General features: G+C 44.8%; 1 protein-coding gene across 1 annotated transcript; it reads left to right on the top strand.

Annotated features, from left to right (window-relative positions):
• Window positions 1-274: 274 nt before the first annotated feature.
• Window positions 275-26,726, top strand: ZDBF2 (zinc finger DBF-type containing 2). The gene is made up of 7 exons (XM_083627825.1): window positions 275-632; window positions 8,707-8,813; window positions 9,462-9,513; window positions 9,679-9,730; window positions 12,403-12,502; window positions 14,120-14,247; window positions 19,163-26,726. The coding sequence occupies exons 3-7, from the start codon at window positions 9,462-9,464 to the stop codon at window positions 21,846-21,848; spliced, it is 3,018 nt and encodes a 1,005-aa protein (XP_083483951.1). The 5' UTR covers window positions 275-632; window positions 8,707-8,813; the 3' UTR covers window positions 21,849-26,726.
• The last annotated feature ends 360 nt before the right edge of the window (window positions 26,727-27,086 follow it).

The raw sequence follows: 27,086 nt of genomic DNA, 5'->3' as shown, positions 1-27,086 counted from the left end.
TTGCCCTTCAGGGTCTACAAATGTGAAACACTTGTGTTGTTGTTTTTTTAATGAAAGCTGGATATCTGAGGCTTATGGTTCACACAGGGGTAGAGCAACTGCTCCCCAGCGACTCAGGCGCCCGCCTTTAACGGCTTCCCCGAGGCCTGAGGTAAAAACGGTCCTTCGCCCCTCCCTCAGCGAAGACCTCGCGCGACGCCTCTCGCCGCTATATTCCCGCCTTTCTGGCCGGACGACCAATCGCGCCAAAGCCTCAGGAGGAGAAGGGACGTGCGTCGCGGACGTCACCGACGTCGTCATCCTGGTCTGACGGAGGGAGCTGGCGCGCACGCGCACTCCCACCCCCCACCGTTGCGCCGGCCCCGGCCGACTCTGCAATGCGCGCTCCCGGCCGCCCCATTAACCAGCCGGGGACGTGGAACGCGTTTCCCTCCCTTCACGCTTCCCTCAGCCTCCGCCCAAGGCCTCTCTAGGAAACACCCTAGCCAGGGCCCCCCCTCCCTCTCTTTCTGTGGTAACCCGGAAGAGGAAGCGGCGGCCGCGCCCTTTGACCCAGTTCTTAGCGGAGTGGGGGAGGGGGAGGAAAAAAAGCAAAGTCGCGACGGAGGCGAGGAAGGAACCCCGGAAAGAAGGTGGGCAAGATGAGGCGGCGGGGAAGGGGAGGGAGCCGAAGGCGGCATGGAAGGAAGGGCGCGCAGATTACGCGCAGGCCGCGGTTTTAATCCCCGTGCGCGCGCGCGCGCAGGGGGAGGCGGGGCCTCCTGGCTGCTTCCGGAGCGCGCCTTCAACCGAACCCCCCCCCCTCAAACCCCGTTTGCTCTTTTTATCTTTTATTCCTCAAAAATTCCCCCCTTCGCGGTTCTTTCAAGAGACGAGGTGGGGTGGGTGGGGAAAACCGCCGGTCGTCTTCGTTAACAGCTGCGCGGGAGTCGCGGGACCCCGTTTGGGTGCGCCTCGCCTCTGAGGAGGGGTCCCGCCGCTGCTGCGGAGGAGGAGGAAGGAGAAGCCGCGCGAGGCTTTTGCGCGACGGGCCCGGATCCGACCCAGAAGTGGCGAAGCTGCCGTGCTTCAGGCCGCGAGTGGAGGGGGAGGCTCACGTGGCCATGTACACCCCGCCACCCATCTCAAAATAAAATGATATATATATATATAGAGAGAGAGAGAGCACATAAAGCAATCGGGCTAACCAGCCTTGGCCCTGACTGGCTTGTGTCCATCTTGAAGGAACTATGGTCTTCCTTCCCTAGGCTTAATTCTACTGGAGGATCATTCTTAACTTCCCCTGGAGTACAGTGGTACCTCGGGTTACATACACTTCAGGTTACATATGCTTCAGGTTACAGACTCCGCTAACCCAGAAATATTACCTCGGGTTAAGAACTTTGCTTCAGGATGAGAACAGAAATCGTGCAGCGACGGTGCAGCGGCAGCAGGAGGCCCTATTAGCTAAAGTGGTGCTTCAGGTTAAGAACAGTTTCAGGTTAAGAACGGACCTCCGGAACGAATTAAGTACATAACCAGAGGTACCACTGTATTTCCACTGGAAGATCCTTCTATCCTTCCACTGGAAAATTGTTCGTTATTTCCTTCCTTCCTTACAATGGAAGCTGCTCCTTTCCTTCTGTAGCTCATTCTATCCTTCCTTCAACTGAAGGATCTTTTCTTCTTTCCATTGGAGTTCCTTCTATCATTTCACTGGAGGATCATTCTTTTCCTTTCTTCCTTTCACTAGAAGATCGTTCTATCCTTCCACTGGAACAGTGGTTCCCAGTTAGCTAAGTACTGCAGACCCTCTGTTTTTCAAAAGCCAAGTATGGATATTTTGAAAATGTTGTGATATCTGTGGTAGTTTTTGTTATGTGAAAGATGCCACCATACCCTCCAGCATGTCACAGCACAAAACCATGATGCATGGCTGTGCTTCTGTGTGAGAGAACGGGGCCCAAAATGGGATGCCCCGGACAGTTGACAGTTTGTGATACGGACCCCCTGCCTCTGCCACCAGTTGGGAACTACTGCACTGCAGGATCATTCCTTCCTTCCACTGGAGGATTATTCTGTCTGTCTGTCTTTCCGTGGTAGGGTCATTCTGTTACTGAGCTCCAGCCTTCAGGGTGAAGTGGGACACACAGGCTGAGTGCCCTGGGAGGCCTAAAGAAAACAATACCGCATTCTCCCTTGTGCATTAATGTGTTGCAAATGTTATGCACAACCCTCCAAAGGAAAGGAAGCCTGTGGGACTGTGTGCTGTGTGTGGAGAAACAGCTATGTGTGGCTTGTGTGAAGCACCCAGACACGGTATCTCTATCTGTCACCATAGTTTGCCCAAACTAGCTGTTCTTTTTCGTTGTTCAGTTGGTGAAGTTTGTGTAGAAGTTGACACAGCTTTTAACATAAGAGACTAATATGGGCATGAGGATAGTGAAGATAGATGTGCCTCAAGCTGGTGCTAGAAAAAGATATTTTTTTGTTTTTATGAAATATCTTTCACAGGTTTTGTTCAGTGGCAAAGAGTCTCTGTGTTGCATATTCTAGTGCAGAAAAAGAAGGCAACTCAAAAATATACTGTATTATACAGGTGGGGATTCTGCAACAAAATGTTTCAACGTGTCTCCAGTTTTTAGAAGTAATCTTTGAATATCTTTTTTACTTCCCTGCCTGTCTAAGAGCATACAGTTAAGTCAGGGGCTCCCATTCTTTTCAGACATAAGGAAAATTGAGAAACAGTCAAGGGCACCACCTGAAATAAAAAAGGATGCCCCTGATTCCGCCCCCCCCCCTTAAATTGGGATAGGCATGACCACTGTATGCCATGTTGCAGATTCCAGGCTCAGCTGCTGGCTGTGAGCCCCAAGCCATACGAGCAGAAAGCTATACTGCTACTTGGGGAGGGGCAGTTTCTGGTAAAAGCACAATGGGAAGTGTTTTTTCATGAAACCTGGTGAGGGGTTTTTTTTAATCTCATGGCACTAAATCTTCCCCATCTTAATCCCACCTTTGAGAACACAGAAGCTGATCCTCTTTCTCCACCATTTTCCTTATTAAAAAAAGCAGACAAACTGAAGCCCTTAATACTGTATTTTGTAAGGTCCTTCTCTGTGGGTTTTAAAAACCATCCCCCCCCTTTTGATTTACAAAATAATATACTAACACACATCTGAGGAGCCCCCTGGATATGTAGGAACTATCCTTTATGTCAGATGTCCCATTTTGACTTTCTAGCTGTCAGGCACTTGACCATCCGAGATTGATATTGGAGGGAAGAGTTGGAAGGAAAGATTACAATATGGATACTACTGAGATGCATTTGGCGTAGAGAGTCAACAAGTTGTATGGGTCTGTTCTGGTCGGGAACAGAGGGTGGCGCTTGGGAGGGAACTGTCGTCGTGCCACTCCTTGGTGTGTGGAGTGCTGCAGGGTGTGATACTCTCCCCGATGCTTTTCAACATCTTTATGCGCCCCCTCGCCCAGCTGGTCCGGAGTTTTGGTTTGGGCTGCCATCAGTATGCTGATGACACCCAACTCTATCTGTTGATGGACGGCCATCCTGACTTGGCCCCAGACACACTGATCAGATGTTTGGAAGCTGTGGCGGGATGGTTATGTAGGAGCCGGTTGAAGTTAAATCCTTCGAAGACAGAGGTCCTTTGGCTGGGTCGGGACGATATGGGATTGGGGCGGGGGCAACTCCCATCTCTTGCGGGGGCGCAATTAGTGCCAGCACCGTCCGTTAGGTGTTTGGGTGTAATCTTCGACACCTCCCTTTCCATGGAGGCACAGATTGCAGCTACAACAAAGGCGGCATTTTTTCATCTCCGCCAAGCTAAGCAGTTGGCTCCTTACCTCTCTTGCCCTGACCTAGCCACTGTGGTCCACGCGGTGGTCACCTCCAGACTTGATTATTGTAACTCACTCTACGTGGGGCTGCCCTTGAGACTGATCCAGAAACTCCAGTGGGTGCAGAATGCTGCGGCGAGGCTCCTTACGGGGTCCTCGCTGCAAGATCACATTCACCCAATGCTATACCAGCTGCACTCGCTCCCGGTGGAGTACAGGGTCAGGTTTAAGGTGTTGGTTTTGACCTTTAAAGCCTTATATGGCCTAGGACCCTCGTACCTACGGTACCGCCTCTCCTGGTACAGTATGTCCCACGGAGGACCTTACGGTCTTCAAATAAAAACATCTTGGAGATCCCGGGCCACAGGGAGGTTAGGCTGGCCTCAACCAGAGCCAGGGCTTTTTTGGCCGTCGCCCCGATCTGGGGGAACGCTCTGTCACAAGAGACTAGGGCCCTGCGGGACTTGACATCTTTCCGCAGGGCCTGCAAGACAGAGCTGTTCCACCAGGCCTTCGGCTGAAGCACAGTCTGACCCCCTCCTTCAGTAATCCTCATAGAACTCTAGCCCAATGGTTGCCATTAATTTTACTCTGAACTGATTTTAGAATGAATTCCAGTTAATTGATTATGATTTTATGTAAACTGTGTTATTTTTACTGTTGTTAGCCGCTCAGAGCCCGGCTTCGGCTGGGGAGGGTGGGGTATAAATAAAATATTATTATTATTATTACTCCTGTCTGAAACCTCTTGTTCCCTGGAAAAAAATGTCCAGCTGCTGCATTGGATGTAGGCATCCAATATGTATTTTGTGAAAGCAACACTCTGACCTACTCTATTAAGATGTCTGTGTTTTCAACTGTTATCAAACCTCATGGTGGGACTGGTGTTGCGGAAGCACTTGCCTGATTTGAGTGATATAGGAATACCACCAATATGCTTTTTGGCAGCTATCATCTTTATACCGTGAAACCAGATTATGTTGCTGGCAGTGGGTAAGGAACAATGAGCGACTGTAGCAGGCCTGTTTGCTTAAATTCAAGGCTGCCCCAATAATGGGGCAGGAGTAGGGATTGTTTTTGAAAGCAAAAGGGGGATATGGGTAAGAGGAGCTGAACTGTCCGTGCTCCTGTGACTTGCCCCCACTATTCTCCCCTTCTAGGCATATTTCTTTCCGGTGAACTCGGTTTCAGAATCTGGAGGCGGGAGTTCAGATAATAGCTTGGGGAGGTAGGTCCCTTTTGCTTGTAATGTTCATCCCCCGCTTTCCAATTTTATACATGCTGAGAGCTGTGTTTGAAATTCACCGGGCACATTTTGCACCTGGCTTTCAGCCACTTGCAACCAAATGAAGATGCCAGGGCGACATCTCCACCATCTGGAGGTGCATGCCTGGGGATCCTTGGATCTTGACTGTGTGCACGCACTAGCAACACATCCTGTAGAATTCTATCCATTATACAGTGGAACCTCTACTCACGACCACAATCCATTCCGGAGGCCTGTCTGGAAGTCAAAACAGGTTGCTGGGAGAGGCGCCATTGTGCGTGGGCAGCTATTGCCCGCTTCTGCGCATGCACGAACGGCGATCGCCGCTCCTGCGCATGCAAACCCGCCGGTTACTTCTGGGTTTGCCGCAGACGTTGGGCGAAATGGATGCGAGCCGAGGTGGACATAAGAAGAGGTTTGACTGTATTGACAAGGAGAATGAATTTCAAAAACTAAAACATTGTATTGAAAAATACCACTTTTGAGGCATCTGCTCCAAAAATGGCAACTAGGCATTGCTTTGGTGACTGTAACCCTGGTTTTAAGGAGCCTTTTGGTGCTTAGCTTGTATATCTGAGTTTCTGACACTGGCTGAGAGCAGAAGTGATTGGTTTGACCGTTTGAGCAACAGTTTATAGCTTTTTGAATTAAGTTCACAGGGCAGTTTATTGTTGAAGGAGTAACTGTCTGGAAAGTTGCTCCAGAATTTTTGTACAGTGGTAACTCGGATTACATACGCTTCAGGTTACATACGCTTCAGGTTACAGACTCGGCTAACCCAGAAATAGTGCTTCAAGGTTAAGAACTTTGCTTCAGGATGAGAACAGAAATCGTGCTCCGGCGGCATGGCAGCAGCAGGAGGCCCCATGAGCTAAAGTGGTGCTTCAGGTTAAGAACAGTTTCAGGTTAAGAACGGACCTCCGGAACGAATTAAGTACTTAACCCGAGGTACCACTGTATTGCTCATACAAAGAATGATACAGGCAATGAGACTAATAAAGAAGTCAAATAATAGTCTAATTGAGTCATTCTTTTTTCTATAGCTTAACTGATGACTTTTTCCCTTTTTTTGTGGGAGTGTAAACTGAACCTCATCCAATTAATTACAATTTGATATAAACATGAATAAATTTGCCATGTTTTGGCGAGTGTTTGTGTTTCTTGTCTGCCAATATTTTGTACCCCATAATACCTGTGGTGTGATTTATCTCACATTCAATATGAGCTGGAACTTAGCTGGAAGGGTGCCTCGTGCTCTAGCATCATCAGGTTTTTTGGGTTTGTTTTTTATTGACCACATGAGACCATGCAATTAACGATACTTGTCTCATTTGCAGCCCAAGCCTATTAATATTTACTTGGAAGTGGGCCTTGCTGAATTCAGTGGGGATTACTTTCCAAGGGAGTGTGCGTAGGATTGAAGCCTTAAGATATTTGCACAGGATTGATAGGTAGAGCCCAGATGGTAGACACCATGCAGTCTATGTTTATGGTTCTTCACAGCGTATGCAAAAAAATATACAAGATGAGAGGGATGAAGACTCTTAGAATTGTGGAATCTGACTACGTCCATAGCAACACTGAGCATTGAATATGCTTTAGAGAACTAAAAGAGAAGACTGATGATCTGATGGTTGTCAAAAGGGACCCGGATTCAATTAATTAATCACCGTATTTTTCGCTCTATAAGACACACCGGACCATAAGACGCATTTAGCTTTTGGAGGAGGAAAACAAAACAAAAAAATACTCTGAATCTCAGAAGCCAGAACAACAAGAGGGATCGCTGCGCAGTGAAAGCAGCGATCCCTCTTGCTGTTCTGGCTTCTGGGATAGCTGCACAGCCTGCATTCACTCCATAATACGCACACACATCTCCCCTTACTTTTTAAGAGGGAAAAAGTGAGACTTATAGAGCAAAAAATACGGTAATTTGTTAGTTGCGTTATATTGCCAAGGGCAACCCAAACAGCCAGCCAGACAACCCCCACCCCCACAGTGATACATGAAAACCAAGAGGGAAAATAAATACATTAAAAGCATTCCAGCCGCTTCTAAAAGGCCACAGATACTTAAAGGTCAAATACCTGGTTCTAGAGGAAAGTTTTTGCCTGGCGCCTAAAGATATATAATGATGGTGGTGCCAGGCGAGTCTCCTTGGGGAGAGCATTCCACAAACATGGGGCCACTGCAGAGAAGGCCCGTTCTCATGTTGCCTCCCTCCAGACCTCTCATGGAGAAGGCACACAAAGAAGGGCCTCAGATGATGATCACAGGGTTCAATTTGGTTCATATGAGAATAGGTGGTCCTTGAGGGGTTGCAGTCGTGAGCCATTTAAGGCTTTATAGATCAAAACCTTCCTTTCCAGTTGGGCTCATTACTCTGTAACCTCTGTTTGCTGTACAGTAAAAATGATGGTATTTATCTTATTTTTCTGAGATACTGTTAGCACTTAAACTGCTTTGACTTTGACCCATTAAAAAAAACTTCAGTGGTTCAAGTGGCAAGATGGTAGACTGTTACATTAATTCTGGAATACAGAATATATATCAATAAATCCAGTCTTTGGTATGTGTAACAATTGTTTTGATTTTGCGAAGTTAAAAGTTGATGCTTTCAAATTCATTTAGTTTTAAAGTTGTGTTTTCCCTTACAGAATGCATGATGTGCTCCTTCATTTTTTTGCCAATAAATTTTTATTAAGTCTTAAAAAAAAATAATTAACAAATTTAACAAATCTCAGATTAACCATTTTAAAAAATACAAATTAATTTCCAATTTAATATATTTATCCTTTGAGGTTGAATTCCCACCTGTCATTCCATGGTGTTGCCCGCCCTTTCCTGCAAAGAGATCTTCTCTATTACACAACCTGATAATCATTATTATAATCTTTCTTCCGTTGCTTAAACCTCCAAAAAATAACTGCACTCTTAAAAAAGTTGCTTGTCTTGATCTTTTACTTTACTGTTTTCATATAATTTTACTTTTAAAAGCCATCTTTAATCAAAACTCTTTTTTCTCCCCCTTCGTTCCATTCCTGCGGGTGCAGGGATCTAGTTGCAGTTATTGCATCCTCTTTGGAACCTCCCTCTCAACGGTTGTTAGCATGTTGGGAAACTTCCTGATTACTTTCTAACTTAGCATCACTGCCCCCGACATTCCACCCCAAACCACAGCAAGTCCTTACATTCCAGTCATCCCCAACATTCTTCTCTGTAAAACTGCTTGGCTTTCTCTTAATTTTGGTAGATCAAATCCGTAAGTCCAGCCACAGTCCTTCCGGGTCAGATTCCATTTTGCATTTCTCATTCAACCAGACAAAACGAGTTTATGTTTACATTCCTCACTTCCTAACTCCCACCCCGCACTCTCTTCCACTGGGATTTTTCCTGTTGAACTGTTCTTGCAAAGTCATTGCAGTTTTTACATTATAAAAGTCGCATTGTATCCGAATGTTTCGTTTTGATGCTCCTTGTTGCAACTTAATCTTGATTCTCTTTATCCTGCTGACGACAACAGGGAAGGTAGCGATTTCTCAAAAGCTTTATAACTTTATGAACGATCTTCAGCTTGATTTTGTTGTTGGGTTTTTTTACAGGCTGTCAATAACAATGAAAGACGAATCCTACTCAGCAAATAACTTTTTACGTGAGAGATAGTGTTTGACTCCTGCTCTTCAAGTGGATGTGAAGGACAGCAAGGAGGGTAAATATTCAAAAGTGCATAGTGATTTTAGTTACGTTTATCACAGAAAGATTGGAATACTTCAAGTCATCCTTGTATAACTGAAATTTGGTATTACCTTCTATCTAGACTCTAGGATAGTCTAGGCCCAGTACTGATTTGGGGATAGTCTAGTGGGATTTTTGGCCATTCCCACTAGAGACAATCTTAGTGCCTTTTAACAGGATTTGCTGCCATTTTAAAATAAGAACCAGTGATAGATTCAGTCCTATAGTGATCCCATAACCATCTTTGACAGGCTATTCCCTCAACTCATGTCTCAGTTTGTAATTTAGTTAAGCCTATAAATACCTTATTTGGATGTGTGCATGGCGTATTGGTTTTTCGTTTGCTTTCCTCGCCTTCCAAGATCTAATCCTTATGAAAGCAGTAATATCTCATGGCAGCAAAGGTCTTAAGAGTCTTAACAAAAAATAGAGTGAGGAAGAAAGTAAGCTCATTTTCTAACTTAAAAATGCCATTTATTTTAATTTTTTAAAATAACGTGGGAGGCAATTTTAAAGTTAATCTGCAGCAGTGTTCTTGATATGGCAATGTTTTACTGAGCAAACATCTTGGAAGTGCCTTTGTGCGTGCTCAGCTTTTCTCTGCATCGATTTTATTTTACAGATGTTTGATCGAAATAAACAAGCCAATGAAGCCTCTGCTGCTTCAGCACAAGGTAAGACTCTTATTTAATGGGGGAAACCCACATAATCAAATCATTAGCATCTGCTTGAAATGTATCTTTACTGCATTGACAGTTAATGAAACTTGGGGAGGATCGATATCTGTTGGCCGATTTCTCTTTCTATAGATTATCTTTTTCCCACCCTCCTTCTTACAGATATAGAAAGAAGAGGAAATGAAGGCTCCTTACAACAGGAGAGAGGTAGCAGGTGAGTAAGATTAACGTGGAATTACATTGAAGCTTTATTCTTTATACTTTATACCAGGCATAGGTAAACTCGGCCCTCCAGATGTTTTGGGACTACAACTCCCATCATCCCTGACCACTGGTCCCGTTAGCTAGGGATGGTGGGAGTTGTAGTCCCAAAACATCTGGAGGGCCGAGTCTGCCTATGCCTGTTTTATACATTAACTATAACTTCCCATTTGTGGTCAATGTCACCCACCAACATACAGTCGACTACTTTTAGGATGCTGGTCTAGATGGGTCATTGGCCTGATCCATCAGGCTCTTCTTATACTCTGTTCTATTGAGTTAATGCTCAGATTTCTTATCTAGCATCTGATAAAAAAACCCTAAAGTACGGTGGTACCTCTGGATGCGAACGGGATCCGTTCCGGAGCCCCTTTCGCATCCTGAAGCGAACGCAAACGGGGTGTGCGTGGGTTGCGATTCGCCGCGCATGCGCATGACGCCATTTTGAGCGTCTGCGTGTGCGCGAGCAGCAAAATCCGGAAGTAACGCGTTCCGTTACTTCCGGGTCGCCGCGGAGCGTAACCTGAAAACGCTCAACCTGAAGCTTATTTAACCTGAGGTATGACCTGCACAGTCATACCTCGGGTTGAAGTAGCTTCGGGATGAATATTTTCGGTTTGCGCTCCACGGCGACCCAGAAGTAACGGAGCGTGTTACTTCCGGGTTTCGCCGCATGCGCAGACGCTCAAAATGACATCATGTGCATGCGCGGAAGCGGTGATACGCGAAGAAGCATCTTACGTTTACTTCAGGATGTGAACAGGGCTCCAGAACGGATCCCGTTCATATCCAGAGGTACCACTGTAATTAAATATTTGCACTAGCGCAGTGGGACTCCCTGCCCCCTTGGGTTCCTTACAGCATCCCCTAAACTGCTCCATTACGTACATTCAAGGGAACCTCCAGATCAGATTTAGTGGGTGTGGGGGGAGGAGAAAATTGCACTGATGGAACTTTTTCCTTAGCGCTACACTGAAAGCAACCCAAAGTATGTGCAGGTGGGGCCTCCTTGAAACAGCCCCATTTGACCTGGATGCTCAGAGGCCATGGAATGGTGACTGACTGTTGGGGGGGGGGATAAAAGCAGAAAACTGGGTGGGAGAGGGGAATGGGATGGAGTGTCATGGAAGAAGGTATGGCTGGCTGCCTTGTTGGAATACTGTACAGGAGCACTCCACACTACAACATTTTGTTGCAGGTTCTGCCTGTATTTTATGGTAATGCATTTGGAGTATGGGGAGGCTGAAGGAGACGGCGCTGTTTAAAATATAGCAGTGGGAATAGGGAGCAGAATGGGGGGGGGGAATTATCGTATTTTTCGCTCTATAGGACGCACCCAACCATAGGACGCACATTGTTTTAGAGGGGGAGATCAAGGGAAAAAAATCTCCCCCTCTCTGCGCAGCGCCCCTTCAGCGAAGCGGCAGGAGAAATGGAGCCCCTTCCATTTCTCCTCCCGCTTAGCTGAAGGGGCGACTACCCTTCAGCGAAAGGAACCCGAAGCCTCCGGAGCGCAGCGGGAACTCAGGCGGCTATCTTTGAAGCCTGGAGAGCGAGAGGGGTTGGTGCGCACTGACTCCTCTCGCTCTCCAGGCTTCACTGAAGGCAACCCAAAGCCTCCGGAGCACAGCGGGAGCGCTCCTACTGCGCTTCGGAGGCTTCACGTTGCTATCGCTGAAGCCAAGGAGCCTGCATTCGCTCCATAAGACACACACACACATTTCCCCTTAATTTTTGGAGGGGAAAATGTGCGTCTTATAGAGCGAAAAATACGGTATTTGATAGAATTATTTTTGTTTGCATGCATATTCCATGACTGTTTTTGCATATTCCATGACTGCTTTTGCAGTCTGCAAAAAAATGGATGATTGTATGCAGTCAACAGTGAATTGTTCTTGAAGCCTTTCTCCCAATCTGGTTGACTTGATTGCACTGCTTGGGAGCTTCCCCGCTCCCTGACTGAAATTTCGCTGTTCTGCATTTGTTACAGTTCTGACTCAAATCTACTTTCTTGACACTTCTATCCTAGGAAATAATGCAGAATTAGCTTAAGCTACTTTCATTAACAATCTTCTTAGCTGGAAGCGTCTTAATGGCCTGTGATGTTGATCAGCATTGATAAATGATTTTTGTGAATTAATTTTAAGAGCCCATCTCTTTGGGTCTCTGAAATCCCTAACAAGTGCTGTATATGAATAATGTAGTGTAGCTGTAATGCGTCTCAATATGTTACTAGTTCATAACAATCTGAAAAATGTGTATGTTCTACAGAGTCGTTAGTAAAAAATGCTAAGTGCTTTCTACCTTCCCCATGGTCGAAATGAGGTTTAGGAATGCTTGTTCAATGCAATAACATCTTTTAACCATTTCAAAAGTGTAATGATTCTGAACCATTACTTTTTCACTCATCTAATATAGGGATGAATATTTCTTGGGTCAGAAAATTTTATATACGTAGAGGTGAGGCCATACTGAATTTTACTTACGTGTGGTTAATTTTGACTGAGTGTGGAAAAAGTAACATGAATGTTGTTTTAATAGCAGCCCTCATCAGGGTAGGAGTCTAACTTCTCTCTCCCTCTGAAAACAGCTGGTTATATGAAAATTTCTATTTTTCATTTTAAGCATGCAAGTACCAGAGCTGGCTGGGCCTGGAGTACCTGTCATACAGAACAGGCAAGGTTATTGCAACTGTTGCCATGTACACTACAGTAATCTTGAACAGGTAAGGACTTAACTCCAACTGCCATTATGGGAACTTTAGTTTTCCATTATCTGTCAAAGCGCTTGATCAGCTGTTAGTTTTACTCGATTGGATCTAAAAGTTTAAAAATAAAGGATGGGAACATTGTTTGACACAGCCAGTTTCATTTTTAATCTTCAACTTGAAGGTGTTTGCACTAAAAAAATTTTTTAGGTAATAGATCTGTAAACGGTGGCTCACTCCAACATTCACTACAACTTAAGAAAAGCGTGTTTGTGAAAACGAGTAGAGTTCAATATGTGCATTAGGTGTAGAGAACAGCCCCTCTGTCTGGCAAGTCCCACTTTTCCTCATCTTCCTTAGTGCTATCACCTACAGTGGTACCTCTGGTTACGTACTTAACTCGTTCCAGAAGTCCGTTCTTAACCTGAAACTGTTCTTAACCTGAAGCACCATTTTAGCTAATGGGGACTCCCACTGCTGCCGCGCCGCCACCGCATGATTTCTGTTCTCATCCTGAAGCAAAGTTCTTAACCTGAGGTATTATTTCTGGGTTAGTGGAGTCTGTAACCTGAAGCGTATGTAACCCGAGGTACCACTGTATTTCTCCCTGCTATCATTACAATTCTTGGGCTGGGCTTGAGCTGTTGAGAGAAGTTGCATTCCACTGTACAAGATACCATGGAAGAAGATGCTCAAGTGGCTAGTAGAACATTTAGGCAAGGAAAACCTGTGCCTTGGAAGCTGGGGTTGGAGAGATTAAATACATCTGAGAAGTGGAAAAACTTCCTTAAACCTTAGGAGGGAAATTCCATTGGCCTAAAGGGCAGAGATGCAGAACCTCCTCCTGCTGCTTCTCCAGTACCCATTCAACTGTCTTTCTATTACCATTTCTTACTCCTTAATTTTGGCCACTTCCACACCTCACCCTTGTTTCCCCCATTATGTGCAGTTTCTTTCTTTTGCTGGGACCCCTGCCCCCATCCTCTGCTGCAACTGCCTCTCCCACCCAGGTGTCTTTGCTTCTAGTGCAGGGGTCAGCAAACCTTTTCAGCAGGGGGCCGGTCCACTGTCCCTCAGACCTTGGGGGGGGGGGCGGACTATATTTTGAAAAAGAAAAAATGATGCAAGAGCATCACGAGCCCCGGTGGCTGCTTACCTGTGTCTTGCAAGTGGCAGGGGCTGGTAGCGGCGGTGGAGGGATGATGAGCGGCCTGCGAAAGAGCTCCAGAGAGCGGCTGCTTAAAATGGCGGCTGCTGCTAATGGCACCAACAAAGCCCAGCCCCCTTCCTCCTCTAGGCAGGGCGGGGAGAAGCCAGGAGGAGGCGCCACCGCCGTGTGAGGAAGAGGGAGATCCACACTGCGATTCCCGGACCGTCCGTGGGCCGGATCCAGAAGGCAGTTGGGTCTGATCTGGCCTGCGGGCCTTAGTTTGCCAACCCATGTCCTAGTGTTTGGTTGGGAGGGGGAAAGGAGAGGTGGGTATCTCTGTGGCATCTTTATCACACGTGTTCAGCTGGCATCTTTTTCTGTTCATCTTTTTGGGAGTTACCTTTGATCTTGTGTATTGTAATGAAAACAGTTGTTAAGCTTTGATAGCTGATTAATATAAAGCATCGTCTTCTTCCCTCGTTCAGCACGTGTACAGTACCCAGCACAGGCACTTTGCCACTTACTGCAGGAATCGTACAGGCACAGCTAGCCTGATGGAGCGTTTCCTGCAAGATGTTTTGCGGCACCATCCCTATAGATACCATGATAACAGGTAAAATACCCAGTGTGGTTTTTTTTGTTTTTGTTTTTGGCTTGTCTAACTTTTATAATATATATGCAAGGTAGTGTGTTAAACTTCTTAAATTATTGAATTTGCAGCAGGTTTGGCCCTCTGGAGAAGGAACTTTACCTGGAGACCCTCGCTTCATACAAAACATGTATTTAGCTTAATGGATTGTTCATATATCTGCACTAATTACAGAGCTTTTAAATTTAATTGGTAGAATAAATCAGCACGATTCTATGGTTGTGCAATCGTTGCATGATACAAGTCATGCAACAAACCACATCCACGGAAGCATTTGTGCAAAAGGGCTTTCCCCTCTCCTCCCTCCACCCTACCCCCCAATTTGACTTAGGGGGAGTCGGACTCAGAAGAACCCTTTAGAACAGCATGGGGGGCATTCTGTCTGGTAGGGTGCAATGCTTGCACAGACAGAATGATTGTAATAGCATGAGATTGAATTCTACTCAAAGAGATGTTGTGTGCAAATTTGGCTCCAGATCCCTGCATTTATTTTCCGGGGTCTTTCAATTTCTCTGGATGGTGTTATTTCAAATGATACCTGGAAGGAATATCTTGGCAGAGAGGGTTGAATGTCCAGATCAAGGCCAGCAAAGGTATAATGTAGGTATAATTTTGCTGTGAGAAGTGATGAGGGACCGAATATTAATCCTGATTCTGTTTTGGAAAACTGAATTGTGAAAATTTATTCTGTCTGCTGTGGACTAGGTTCTGCCATTTTTGATGAATTGATGAGAATGCAAAAATTAATTATGGGTGTGTGAGGGAAGTGCACAATGGCTGCAGTTTGGCATCACACTAAACCATAGTTCAGTGTAATACAAGCTGGAACAAGATGCGGTGAGCATGGGTCTCCCATCTCCTCCTTCTGTGTGGTTAAGGAGGAGGAGTTTGGAAGCGCTGGCATCTGCTTTTCCTTAACCACATTTTTTTCATGTTACCCGTGATTTGTTTGAAACAAATCAGCTTGGAACCATAATTATGGAGGCATTTACTTCACTGGGTGGGGGAACTGCACAAACCTGAGGTTCACTGCAACTCATCCCCGTTTGTTCGTGTAATTTCACCAGTATAAATGGAGCTGCAACAGACATCCAGAAGAGTGAAGGAAATGCGTAGATCTCACTATCTTATTTGTATCTGTCCTCCCCCCCAAGGAGTATCTTTTCTGCCTGGGGCCTGAGTGGGGATCCTGAGCCCCAAACCCAGTGTTCTCTGCTGAGTCCTATCCGGATTCCCCGTCAAGCAGCTGGCACAAAATGTGCCTCGTGGGCTGCGTTTAGCACAGTAGGGCAGCAGTTGTGCAGGCCCTGAAGCGGAGCCCAAACATAGCTGTCAACCGTCCCTTATTTGGCGGGAAACTCCCTTATCCCAGCGCTGTGTCCCGCTGCTGTCCCTTATTGATGATGTTCCTTAAATTTCCCGGGTTTCATGCTCGCCCGGCTCGGGAGGGAAGCAGCGGCTCGGGGTCCGCCACGAGAGAGGGCGCACGCTGGTGCCGTCGTCCTGGCGCGAGGAGTTCCATCGGCCCTTCCCCGCCTGAGGGGGGGGGAGGGAGAGAGACTCTTGCCCACGCCGCCCGTAAGCCCAGAGGCAGCAGTGGTGGTGGCAGCTGAGGCGGTGCCTGAGGGAGGAGGAAGAGGAGGGGATGGGGAGGGATGTAGAAGGGCGGCGCTTCAGCAGCCACGGCAGCGCCGCAACCGCCTTATGCCAGATTGACAGCACCTGTCAATCCTACCAGTGTATGTAACTTTACAACAGTAAAATCCCTTATTTTGGCTGCTGATCCCTTATTTTAGAGGCTGCTGTTCCCTTATTTTCAAATCTGTAAGTTGACAGCTATGAGCCCAAACAAAGCTACCCCATCTTTTTGAGGGATGCTGTATTGAAAACAGCAGGCTATATCCAGTGAGGGTCTTCCAACCCCACCAGAGCTTGTTCTGAGGGGGCAGGATGCAGCATGCAGGGGGCAGGAAGGGGGGGGGCAGCATGCAGGGGGCTGGAAAGGAAGAGGAATTTCCATTGTGCACAATGAAGTCTCTTGCCCCAGCAGAGCTGCAGTGATGGACCCAGCCCTGGGATCCGGTACTTTCATTTTCCTTCTTTCTGTTTGATTTTCAAAGTATGTCAAGAGCAAAATCCCATCTGGGCATCAGCTGTGAGGTCACCATTGGAACTTCTTAATAATAAACTCCTGGAGTGAAATAAACACCTGACTATTCTGGGTTAGCTATAATCACATCACTCACATGTGGCAGCCACGAGCCAGGGAATAGGTCGTTCTAATGAGTGCAGACTAAAATAGTATTTTGCTCTGGTACCTGATATATTATTTATAAAAGTTAGCGTAGAAGGTTTTATTCCTTGGTGTTTCATCCATCATACTTTTATGTTATGTGCTGTATTGATGGCAGGGAGGATATTTCTGAAGACTGCTGTTTCATGCTGCTGCTATTTCCTTTCTGAAAAGACAGCGCATCAGTTCTTAGACTGCAGGATGCTACCAGAACATAAGGAATGTTCTTTGGTGTCTGTTGAGAAGCTAGTATTTCATTCACTGATATGGTTTATCAAAGACTTGAAATTAAAAGATACAAAGCGTCAAAAAGTCCAGGACAAAACCAGCTTTTCTGCCAGAATGCAATTCTGAGCAGCTGCCATGCATCTAAACCTTTCATTCCACTTAGATGGTTAGTGGCTGCTATGAATGCTCCCACACACTCGTAGGAATGCCTTTTGTTTTGCCTTTGTTCATTTTTCTGCTTGAGAGGCGTTTGAATTTTTAACACATCTCCCCTTTGCTGTGTTGATTTTAATTGAATTTCAGCATCTTGCAAGGCTATCTTGATTCTAGCTAGTATTAGAACAATATGGGGACAAGGTAAAAGCTTCTTTCAGGGCAATCTGAATATAAACTCAGACATATAAAATGCACACGAGAGCATAATTAGTGCAAAGACGAGCCTTTGCTCAACCATTAGTGCAAAGCAACACATGGTTAACTGCCTGCGTCCATGGTCAGAAACATGTGGCCTTTATTCAGGTAAACTCTTTGGTATGAAGGAAAATATCGACCCTTTGTTTAAGTAGGATTTCCCCTCTCAGATCTTTTGACATTTGAATGCAACCATGGACCTGTGTACCCAGTTGAGAATCTCATTAAAAAATTAGCCCATATCATTGCGAATATTGGCTGCAATGACGAGAACACTTCGGTTTAGTTTACAGAAAGGGTAAGGACAAGGGGTGAGAAGAATTCATCTACACAGCTGTGGGTTAAGTTTATGCAGGTTTTACAGACACAGTGGCTTGAATCCTAATTTTCCTTATGTAAACAGAAGCTCCTTCTGTTCATGGAATAAGAGAATTAGGATCCTAGCCAGTGGCTGTACAATAAGATACACACAATACAGGAATATTCATGTTTTTATCAGATTATTCAGAATAGAAATTCGTGCTGTCTTATGTGTCTAATGCAGTTCATGTCTTTGTATAAACTGATACTGGGTATAGCTTATTTATATTCTTGTTGATACACTTTAAAAAACCTGTCTTTCTTCAAATTAAAACCTATCAAAGTAGCATTTCTAATTCTACAATGTAAAGATGTGTATGCATTGCTTCTGTGCTCTGGTGCTCATAGGCAGCCATTAGCTGCATTATTACATTAAGCTTTCATGCCTCAAAGAGTGTCTGCTATAACAAAGGCTCATATTCTTTCTTTTATTTTTATTGTCCCAACATATCCTTCCCCAGCGCTCCAGTAGCTCAGAAGAGTGTTAATCATTGTGGCAGAGAGTCTTGGCACTAGTAGTAGTTCTGGGAACAGTGCTGCAGTTTTTCCTATGCAGCAGAATCTCAGTGCTTCCCTCCCTTCCCTCACCATTATACAGTAACATTAAAAGGTAAAGGTACTCCTGACCATTAACAGTACAGTAACATTAATGGGCTTTAAATAAAACATTACCGTCCATGAAATTCAGAGTTCAAACCTGTAAGTTATGGGGCAGTTATTAAGGAGTGTTTTTGTTGGTGGCCCAATTTGACTTGCAGCTGAAGTTCTGATTGTACTGATAATAATAATAATTTTAATAATAATTTTTATTTATACCCCGCCCTCCCCAGCCAAGGCCGGGCTCAGGGCGGCTAACAAGCAATAATAAAATCAAGTTGAATGAATACAACTTAAAAACAAAATTAAAATACAACATTAAAATATTGAAACATTAAAATATTAAAATGTAGCCTCATCGCAGGAGGAGAAAGGAAAAGAAAGAGAGGGAGGGAGGGAATCAAATTGGCTCCAAGCCAAAGGCCAGGCGGAACAACTCTGCGGAAAGAAATCAGATCCTGCAGGGCCCTGGTCTCATGAGGCAGAGCGTTCCACCAGGCCGGAGCCAGAGTTGAAAAGGCCCTGGCTCTGGTTGAAGCCAATCTAACTTCCTTAGGGCCCGGGACCACTAGGGTGTTGCTATTTATGGACCTTGAGGCTCTCCGTGGGGCATACCGGGAGAGGCGGTCCCGTAGGTACGAGGGTCCTAGGCCGTGAAGGGCTTTAAAGGTCAAAGCCAGCACCTTAAATCTGACCCTGTACTCCACCGGGAGCCAGTGCAGCTTGAAAAGCACTGGGTGAATATGCTCCCATTGCAGAGACCCTGTGAGGAGCCTCGCTGCTGCATTCTGCACCCGCTGGAGTTTCTGGGACAGCTTCAAGGGCAGCCCCGCGTAGAGCGAATTACAGTAGTCAAGCCTGGAGATGACTACTATAAGAGTAGTTCTTGTTTTATTAACTCTTGGGGCTCTTAATCCCATAGCTGCAAACCCCAGTTTTGTGTTAAGTGTATTTACAACATTTACGTGAGTTTTCTTCTCCCTTCCCCAGACCAACTCACGACGACATACCCATCAGCAGCTCCCAACTTCTTCCCAAGAATGAGCCTCTTTTGCCGGTGGAAGTGCTGGAGAAGGAAAGTGCCGTTAGCAAGGGAGAAGAACCGAGCACCGACAGTGCATTCACTGCGGAGTCAGGCTGCTTGACTTCCCAGAGATCACACGAGGAACCGAAAGAGGCTCCTGGGCCAGTCACACTTCTCCATACGCTAGAAGAAAGGGGGAAAGTGCGCAGCCAAGGAACTTCGCAGCAAACTATAGACATCTCTTGCAGTACAAGAAATCATGTTGCAGCAGATGGAACTCTGACTGAAAGTAGTAGCCATAAAACCCCACTTGCAGCAGTGAACCCCATACCCTGCCCATCATCCATTAGCCACTCACCACCCCCTCCAACGCTTGCAAAAAATGTGAGGCATTCAGTAATACCAGATTTGGCTTCACAGAACAGGTGTGAGCAAACCAAGCAGAGCATATGCGATCAAGATGGATTACTGATGCCAAATTTGAGCCCCGTTTTGCAGTCTCCTCCAAGAACTGTTTCACATTCACAAGATGGATTACCGATGCCAAATTTGAGCCCCGTTTTGCAGTCTCCCCCAAGAACTGTTTCACATTCACAAGAGAGTCCTGTGTGTAATCAAAGCAACTCTTTAATCTCAGGTCAGGTTTTTTTAAAACAAGGTGGCTTACAGGCTCAGGATGAAACTCAGATCGCCGACTTCTGTCTCAGGGACACCAGCAACCCTGTGGGTACCGGTAACTCGCTGAGTTTTCAAGCAGTTCCCCAGTTTTCAGGGGGGAAAGAAAACCAGCTGAGCAGAAGCGCGGAAACTTCTGCAGATGAAATCATTGGCGAAGTCATTCTGAGACAGTGCTGTGAAACTTCTCCCAAAGAGTTGCCTCTCAGAGACGAAGAGACGGACCCGTGTGTAAATATCCTGTCGCTTCTGGACCACAGCAGTGTTCATGGATCAGATGTAAGCTTTGATTGTGATGCAAATGCTCAGTCAGGAGCACACCTGCCTAAGGCAGCTGTTAAAAATCTAGAATTGCTCAAAGAGGTTCAAGTAAATTTACAAGATGAGACGTATTGCTCCCAGCTCAGTTCCATTCTTCAAAATAACTCTGTGCAGCAAACAACAGAAGCAGAAGCAGAACCAGAAGCAGATGTGTCCATTCATCATCAAGAACCAGTTCTTCCAGCTTTGCCCCATGTGCCTCCTTCCTTTGTAGGAAAGACGTGGTCCCAGATCATGTACGAAGATGATATGAAAATTGAAGCCCTTGTGCGGGATTTCAGGGAAGGTCGCTTCCGCTGCCACTTTAATTCCAAGTCCTTGGCTAATGGTGCAACAACAAGGAAGAAGAAGGAGGAAGAAGAAGAAGAAGAAAGGAAAATCAGTGCAATTGCAGCGGAGGAATTGGAGGCTGTGTCGGATAAAGGCATTCCGGAATTTGGCTCTGACTTCAGCAACTCTCCTGCTGCCTCAGAAACACAACACATTCCAGAAACAGTAAAGAAGCCTCAAAAAAGGACTTGGCGCCTTGCCTCAAGATGCCAAGTAGTCAAGGTTAGCCACGGCACACAAACTAGCTTGCTGAACTATCCCATAGTGAAACACAAAACCATTAGAAGGGACCAAGAGCAGCCAGATCCGAAAGGTTACTTTGTATGGTCAGAGAATGAGAAGACACCCACCATGAAAACTAGACTCTGTGCCCTCAGGCTTCCTGAGTCTTACACCAAAATTCTGAACCCTTTGCAGCCCCAAACCACGGTCTATGTTCTTTCCTGTCCAGAGATGAAATTGTCTAGGAGCAACACTGAAGACATTCCCAAAAGGAGAAGATGCTACAACTCCACAGATAGTAAGGACTCCATAAGGTACAAATACAAACAGACGTCTATTAAGTATTATGACCCACTGACGAACCGAGTTTTAAAAACTCCTCCCAGGAGTGTCGCTGGGGGAAAGGCAAAGAAGGCTTCGCATGTCCGGCAGCTATTCAGGAGTCTCAGCCTTGATGCAAACGGGAAGAAGCGAGCCGATACGCAGTATGAATGCATAGCACCAAAGTCCTTCAATTCGCCAGATTTCAATGGTTCGTCAACACCTCTCACGCCGGATCCAGTTAAGGAGAAAGATAAGAATTCAAGTCATAAGACGGACGACTCTTCTGTTTCCCCAGAGAAGTCTGAGTGTCTGGTATGTAGCAGTTCAGAGAAATCCTATAAGCACCTAGTTCTTTCACCACTGAACTCCCACCGATCCCAGCGGGACGGTGACTTTAGGTTAACTCCCTTCAATAGGCAGAGGAGAAAGGACAGTAGTCGAGAGCCAGGGTTTTCAAAAAAAGCTGCAGGACTAGCTATTGTAAGGCGTTGCCTCATTCGGAGAGGGATCCGGAAACAGCCACCCAGGACGACAACTCAGGCAAGGGAGGGGAGGATGAGAAAGATTTATTGTGCTGCAAAATCCTCTGGCTTGTCCATTTCCAGGCATCAAACAAAGAAAGCTACTGTAGCAAAGCACCTTAAGAAAGAAAAGCTTGATGCTAAAAAGTTAAAGGCGGCAAGCGAACCCAAGGGGACACTTTTGAATGACGCAGCTATTGTGGGCGTGGACATTTCTGAAGAGAGGCAGGGAACCACTCAAGGGCTTCATCCAAAGTAAAAAAATCAAGGAAGTTACTGGAGGCAAGAATCTGCTTTGCACTGTGAAGTGTTTCCCAAACCACACCGACATGGATGTTGATTTTCCCTACTAAGAGGCACTCAAGAACAGGCCGAAGAGGTGGAAAGTGGGAGGGCTTTTCAGAAACCTTTTGCTGCGCCAGAGCTAGAAACTGAACAAGTTCAAGGTCCGACAACAAGCGTACAAACTGTTCACGTTGCTGCTCTGGTGGCATGCTGCACATTGCACTGTTCTATTATGTAAAAGTTACAAAAATAATAATAATGTGTATTTGTTTGTTTGAAAGCACTAAAAGGTCCTGTTTAATAGGCTCCCTTGCATCTTTGCCACAGCAGAGAAATATTGAACTTGAGTTGTACGTTATTCTACCTGAAGGGAATGTAGTGCACTAAGTTTCGGAAGTGAATACATTTGCCTTGTACATAAGACTCAGCTTTTCATACCTAGCTGACAAGAAACCCACCAAAACGTTACTCCACAATGGCTTGCGTCCCTTGAGCAGAAGACAACCCCTGCATGTGTGTGCGAGGTTCACCAGTCCTCCCCCCTTCCTTGTCTACACAGCTCTACACAGGCACCCTGCTGCTCTGGAGGATCCCTAACATCTGGAGTCAGTTTGGGGGGAAACTGCAGCTGGGAAATTGGACAGGACAGCCTCACGACGTTAGCAGAAGTGCCTTCACCTTGTAATGTGTGGTCTTTGGATCCAAGCCCAAGAGCTAGGATCAAAAAATTAAACGGAATTGTATTTCAGTGTCATCTGTGACAAGCCATATAACACAGAAAAAAAAAATCAGTGAGACTGTCACAGTAGGACCTGCCTACTCCAAAGTAAATTCCCGTTGTTTTCAGTGGGGTTTATTCTCAGGTAAGTATGCATATAGAATTTTGCTGTCCTGGACTAAGCGCACTTTCCTCGGGGTAATTACCACCGAACACAACGGGACTTGCTTCTGAGTAAGCATGCACGGGATTACACTAAATTATGGGAAGAAGTATAAGACTAAGTAGAAGGTTTGCGAAATTACTCTCTAACCCCCCCCCCCAATTGTGTTGGTTTTATCTCTGCTGATGTGCACTCGTTCGTGCTGTCCCCCCCCCCCCACCTCCACCCCTTTGAAAGCAGATTAATCTACGGCTTCCCAGGGCCGCACAGAACCGTTCATCCAGAATGCTGCACACCAGCAATATTTCTGTCCCCTCGTTGAAATTAAAACTACACAGGGATTTTAGAATGGAATAGATTTCTTCTGCCTGGCTTCTCTGTCACCCCACAGCATAGTTGTGAAAATATTGGGAATGAATGGAAATAAAGCTGCGGCAGACAAAAGTTCTGAAAGATGCTACTTGGCATTTTAAGTCAAAACAGATCTACAGATAATGGTTGAGGAAGAAACCTAAGAAAATAATGGACAGGGATTTTTGTTTGGCTTTTATTTCATTTAAAAGCTTTTTTTTAAAAGTGCATATCCCCGGAGATAGAGAGTTAAATCCAGTAGTGTCCTTCCACCTGTGGGACAGACAGAATTCATGAAACAGATTCCCCCCAGATCTGCTTAGGTGTGCTGCAGAAATTTGTCCCAGAAGGTTGGTGGATATTCCAGAGCAGGGGTGTGTGTGTGTGTATGTGAGTGTTGCTTGGGAGGAGGAAAGGAAGTCAAAGCCTCACACGGCATTGAATGCTGCTCTTAGGCTATTGTGGTTATGCAAAACATTTTTTTAGATTAGCTTCCCTTCTCTACATATGACCCACCTGGATTTGTTTTTGTTGAAAAGTCTGTTTTCTGGGAAGAGACTTTGCAAGCGGGAATTGACATGAGACTGAATGTTGACGCTGTCTTTGACACCCCTGGCTGTTAGGACATTGTTTCCATGTGAAGTACAGCACCCGGTTCAGTATTAGTGCCTCAGTCATTTGATAATTCTGACTAACAGAAAAGTAATTTTTAAAACAGAAGTTCTTTCACTGATAATTTTTATAACAAAGTTACTTTATAAATAAAAAAAGCTTATAATGCAAAGGTTTCTTTTTCAAAGTCAAGTTTATGTGTTAAACCAAATTTTACGGTTATCACTTACAAATTTCAAGTTAGCCTAGTTGTATTGATAAGAGTGTCCTTTCTACCTAGTGTGCCAATTTGGGTTTTGGTTTTTTTTAAAACAAAATGGTGTATGAATACAGGTATACATAGTTCTGTTTGTTCATAACATTTTATTAACTTTTTGTTTTTGACTATTACTAAAGAGTTCCACATATTTGTAAGTTGTGCTCTTCTACGACACTCATTTTTCCTCACAACCTCAAGCAAGATGCACAGGGCAGAGTTTATCTAACTTCTAAAACCTTTGAATATTTGCATGACTTTCCTTTGTAAATAGGGTCTTCAACCAGAGCAATTTTTTTAAAAAAGAAAATGGCTATATTTAAGGAAATTTTTCCAGTAACGATATATTTTTTCTTTAAAAACAGAATGAAGATTAACATCTTATTTTTTGTAAGGTAAAGGGCTTAGAGTGTAAGTCTTGGGAAAGCTGTTCAATGTTTAAAAACATCTACGGTTCTTACATGTGTATATGCCTCCCCCATGTCTGTTAAAATATCTCTATGTATACTTGATGTACATGAAAGTTGGGGTGACCATGACATTTTGGTTATGGATTCATTTTATCCATTAAGTGGATTTTATGTGTATGTGTTTAACTTATTATTCTCCAGCCTAGGCACATGGAGTAGAGCAAACTCAACAATTTGAATAGATCGGTCAGAATCCAAAGACATGCTGGCTAACCATTTTCTCTTGGATATACCTATTTTCAGTTCTAAAGGTGAGTCCAGTTTTCAGTTCAAGTTCTGATGAGGACTGCCAGGTTTCAGGTTTCGAGATGTGAAAGTTTTACGCACTTCCTGAGGTTTGCCAGCTGTTTTCTTCTTGGCTTATGACATCGCTCTCCCCATCCCACGCCTGTCACAGGTCCACCTGGCTCGTCCACCAGACACTTCCCTTCCCTTCCCAGGTGCCATTCCCTTTCCCAACCCCAACCCAATGCCAGTTCTGCCAGGCCCTTCATCTCTGGACCTGAGTCACAGAAGATCAGGCAATGTATCATGAGACTGCAGGTCTTTCCGCTGGCAGCAGCTTTTGGAGGCCTTGGAGTGAGTGCTGTGAGATGAAAATGGAGGACAGCTGGCTCAGGAGTCCTAGTGGGCATGCAAAAGCTTCTCTTTGTATATTGGCCATAAAAATTAAATGAGCAACGTTTTTAAAACGGGGAGGGAAGCTGCTAAGGAAACGTTTGTGTGATAAATATTTTATCACCGCTTCCTGAGAAATTGTATTAAATGTCAGAATCCAGGTTTTAAGAGGAATCCCTGGGAAGTTGGGGCAGAGTTATTATGCGTGAAAAACTTGCTTCCCCGAAGCACTGCCACCAGTTCCAAGACCCACCCTGGCCGTAATGGCTTTCCAGATTTCGCTGTCTTTACAGTAAACGTTCCCCTATGCTATGTGTCATTTAGTTGGGAAAAGGCTATGGGAGCAAAATCTTGTCTGGTGATATCTTTGTACTCAAGTCTGCAGAGAGAACCTTGAATGTTTCAGGTCACTTGCCACCAAGACAAATGTGGGAGCAAAATAAAACCTGCAGGGATAATAGAAATACTGGTACACTTCCAAAATAAGTGCAGTAGATGGCGGATCCAGAGAGGTGAAACTCCATATTTGTGGCAGTAATGTCATGATTCTCATGCTGTGCTATCAGAGTTGCAGCAAGAGAGCTTTCAGGCAGATTTTATATGCAATTACTGCGGATCTCTGGATAGAACCAGCTCCCCACCCCAGCACCCACAATCATGTTGAAAAACAAATGTTCTTTATGAGAGTTGAGAAATCCCTGCTTCCTCCAACATTTAAAATAAAGGTTCCCTCTTCCTCTCCAGCGATGTTTTAATGTACTTCTAACCTTCCTTGTTTTATTACCCCCCTTTCATTTCTTTTGTCCAAATTTGCCTCTTGTGTTCACTATTAAAAGTGTTAAGACTTTTTTTTTGTGTGTGTGTGTGTGGGTAGGTTAAACCTTTATTCTGAATTTTGGTGCAAAAGATTTCTTGAACAAAGTACATTAGCAGTATTGCCAATTGTAGCTAAATTTCACTGTACTGAGCACAGGAGTTGGAGCTCAATTCTTTTCTGCTTGGGATTTCTGTTTATTGCCAGAGAACCCATCTGTGCACATATATGTAGATGTTTAACACTTCCAACTCAGGTACTTTGGTACCAAACTTTCAAATGATGATAGCTAAATATATTTTGGGTTGAGGGTCCCAGGCTGTGAAACTTGTTTAGTTTCCCATATTTCAACATGTGCTCAGTGAGGTACTTCCTAAAGATTATTGGGGTTGCCAAATTCAGTCTTTGACTGCAATCACCTATAACAATGAGACAGAGAAGAAGGATAAAACCTTACTTTCAGGATCCTCAATTTCACACTTAATTAAAAGCAACTTTATGGGATCATTAGGAGTCCTTTTTTTCCACTGCTACAATAAACAGGACCGTCTAAACAACTAATTGTTCCAGACTGTAATATGATTGCTAACTTTTGAAGGCTAATTGATAAAAGATAGGCTGGATATTTAAAAGTACCTAATTCGTAGGGTAAGCTGAACTTCACATTTTATATGAAAAGTTTGCTTCAAGTCATACATTTGTCTCACTGATAAGCAAGCATATGCAGAATCAAAGGTTATTATTTCTCCTTTACTTGTAATAGTTTACTGTTCTTGTTCATTTCTTTCACAAAATCTGGAAGAAAAATCATTTTTCTTTGAATAAAATAAAGATCAAAGTTGGTATTGTGTAGTTGGTTTTATGTTTTATTTTTAAAATCCCAGAAATGTGTTGTATGTTTCCTGTTGTTGCTACCTGTTTGGCAGAAATCCATGCCATTTATTTAAGCTTTGTTTAGAATAGTGCCTACCTTAGAACAAGTTGTTCCACGGGGAACATACTGCTATAATTAGGTCAATTCCCCTCCCATTACAACTGCATAATACCCTTGGAATGGTAGCAGTTCTTGTAAAAAGCTATCATGGGGAAATACAGACAAATTTCTAGCTCTTTCAAATGATCCCCACCCACCCAATTGGGCTAGATGCTAGGAAATCAGTTTATTCTGTAAGTACTCACAATAGGCCTTAAGCTATCAGTTAGGGACTTC

Source organism: Podarcis filfolensis (assembly GCF_964270895.1).
Source record: "Podarcis filfolensis genome assembly, chromosome: 1".
Classification (NCBI taxonomy): domain Eukaryota; kingdom Metazoa; phylum Chordata; class Lepidosauria; order Squamata; family Lacertidae; genus Podarcis; species Podarcis filfolensis.
The sequence above is the reverse complement of the archived record's forward strand: the minus strand, read 5'-3'. Positions and strand labels throughout refer to the sequence as shown.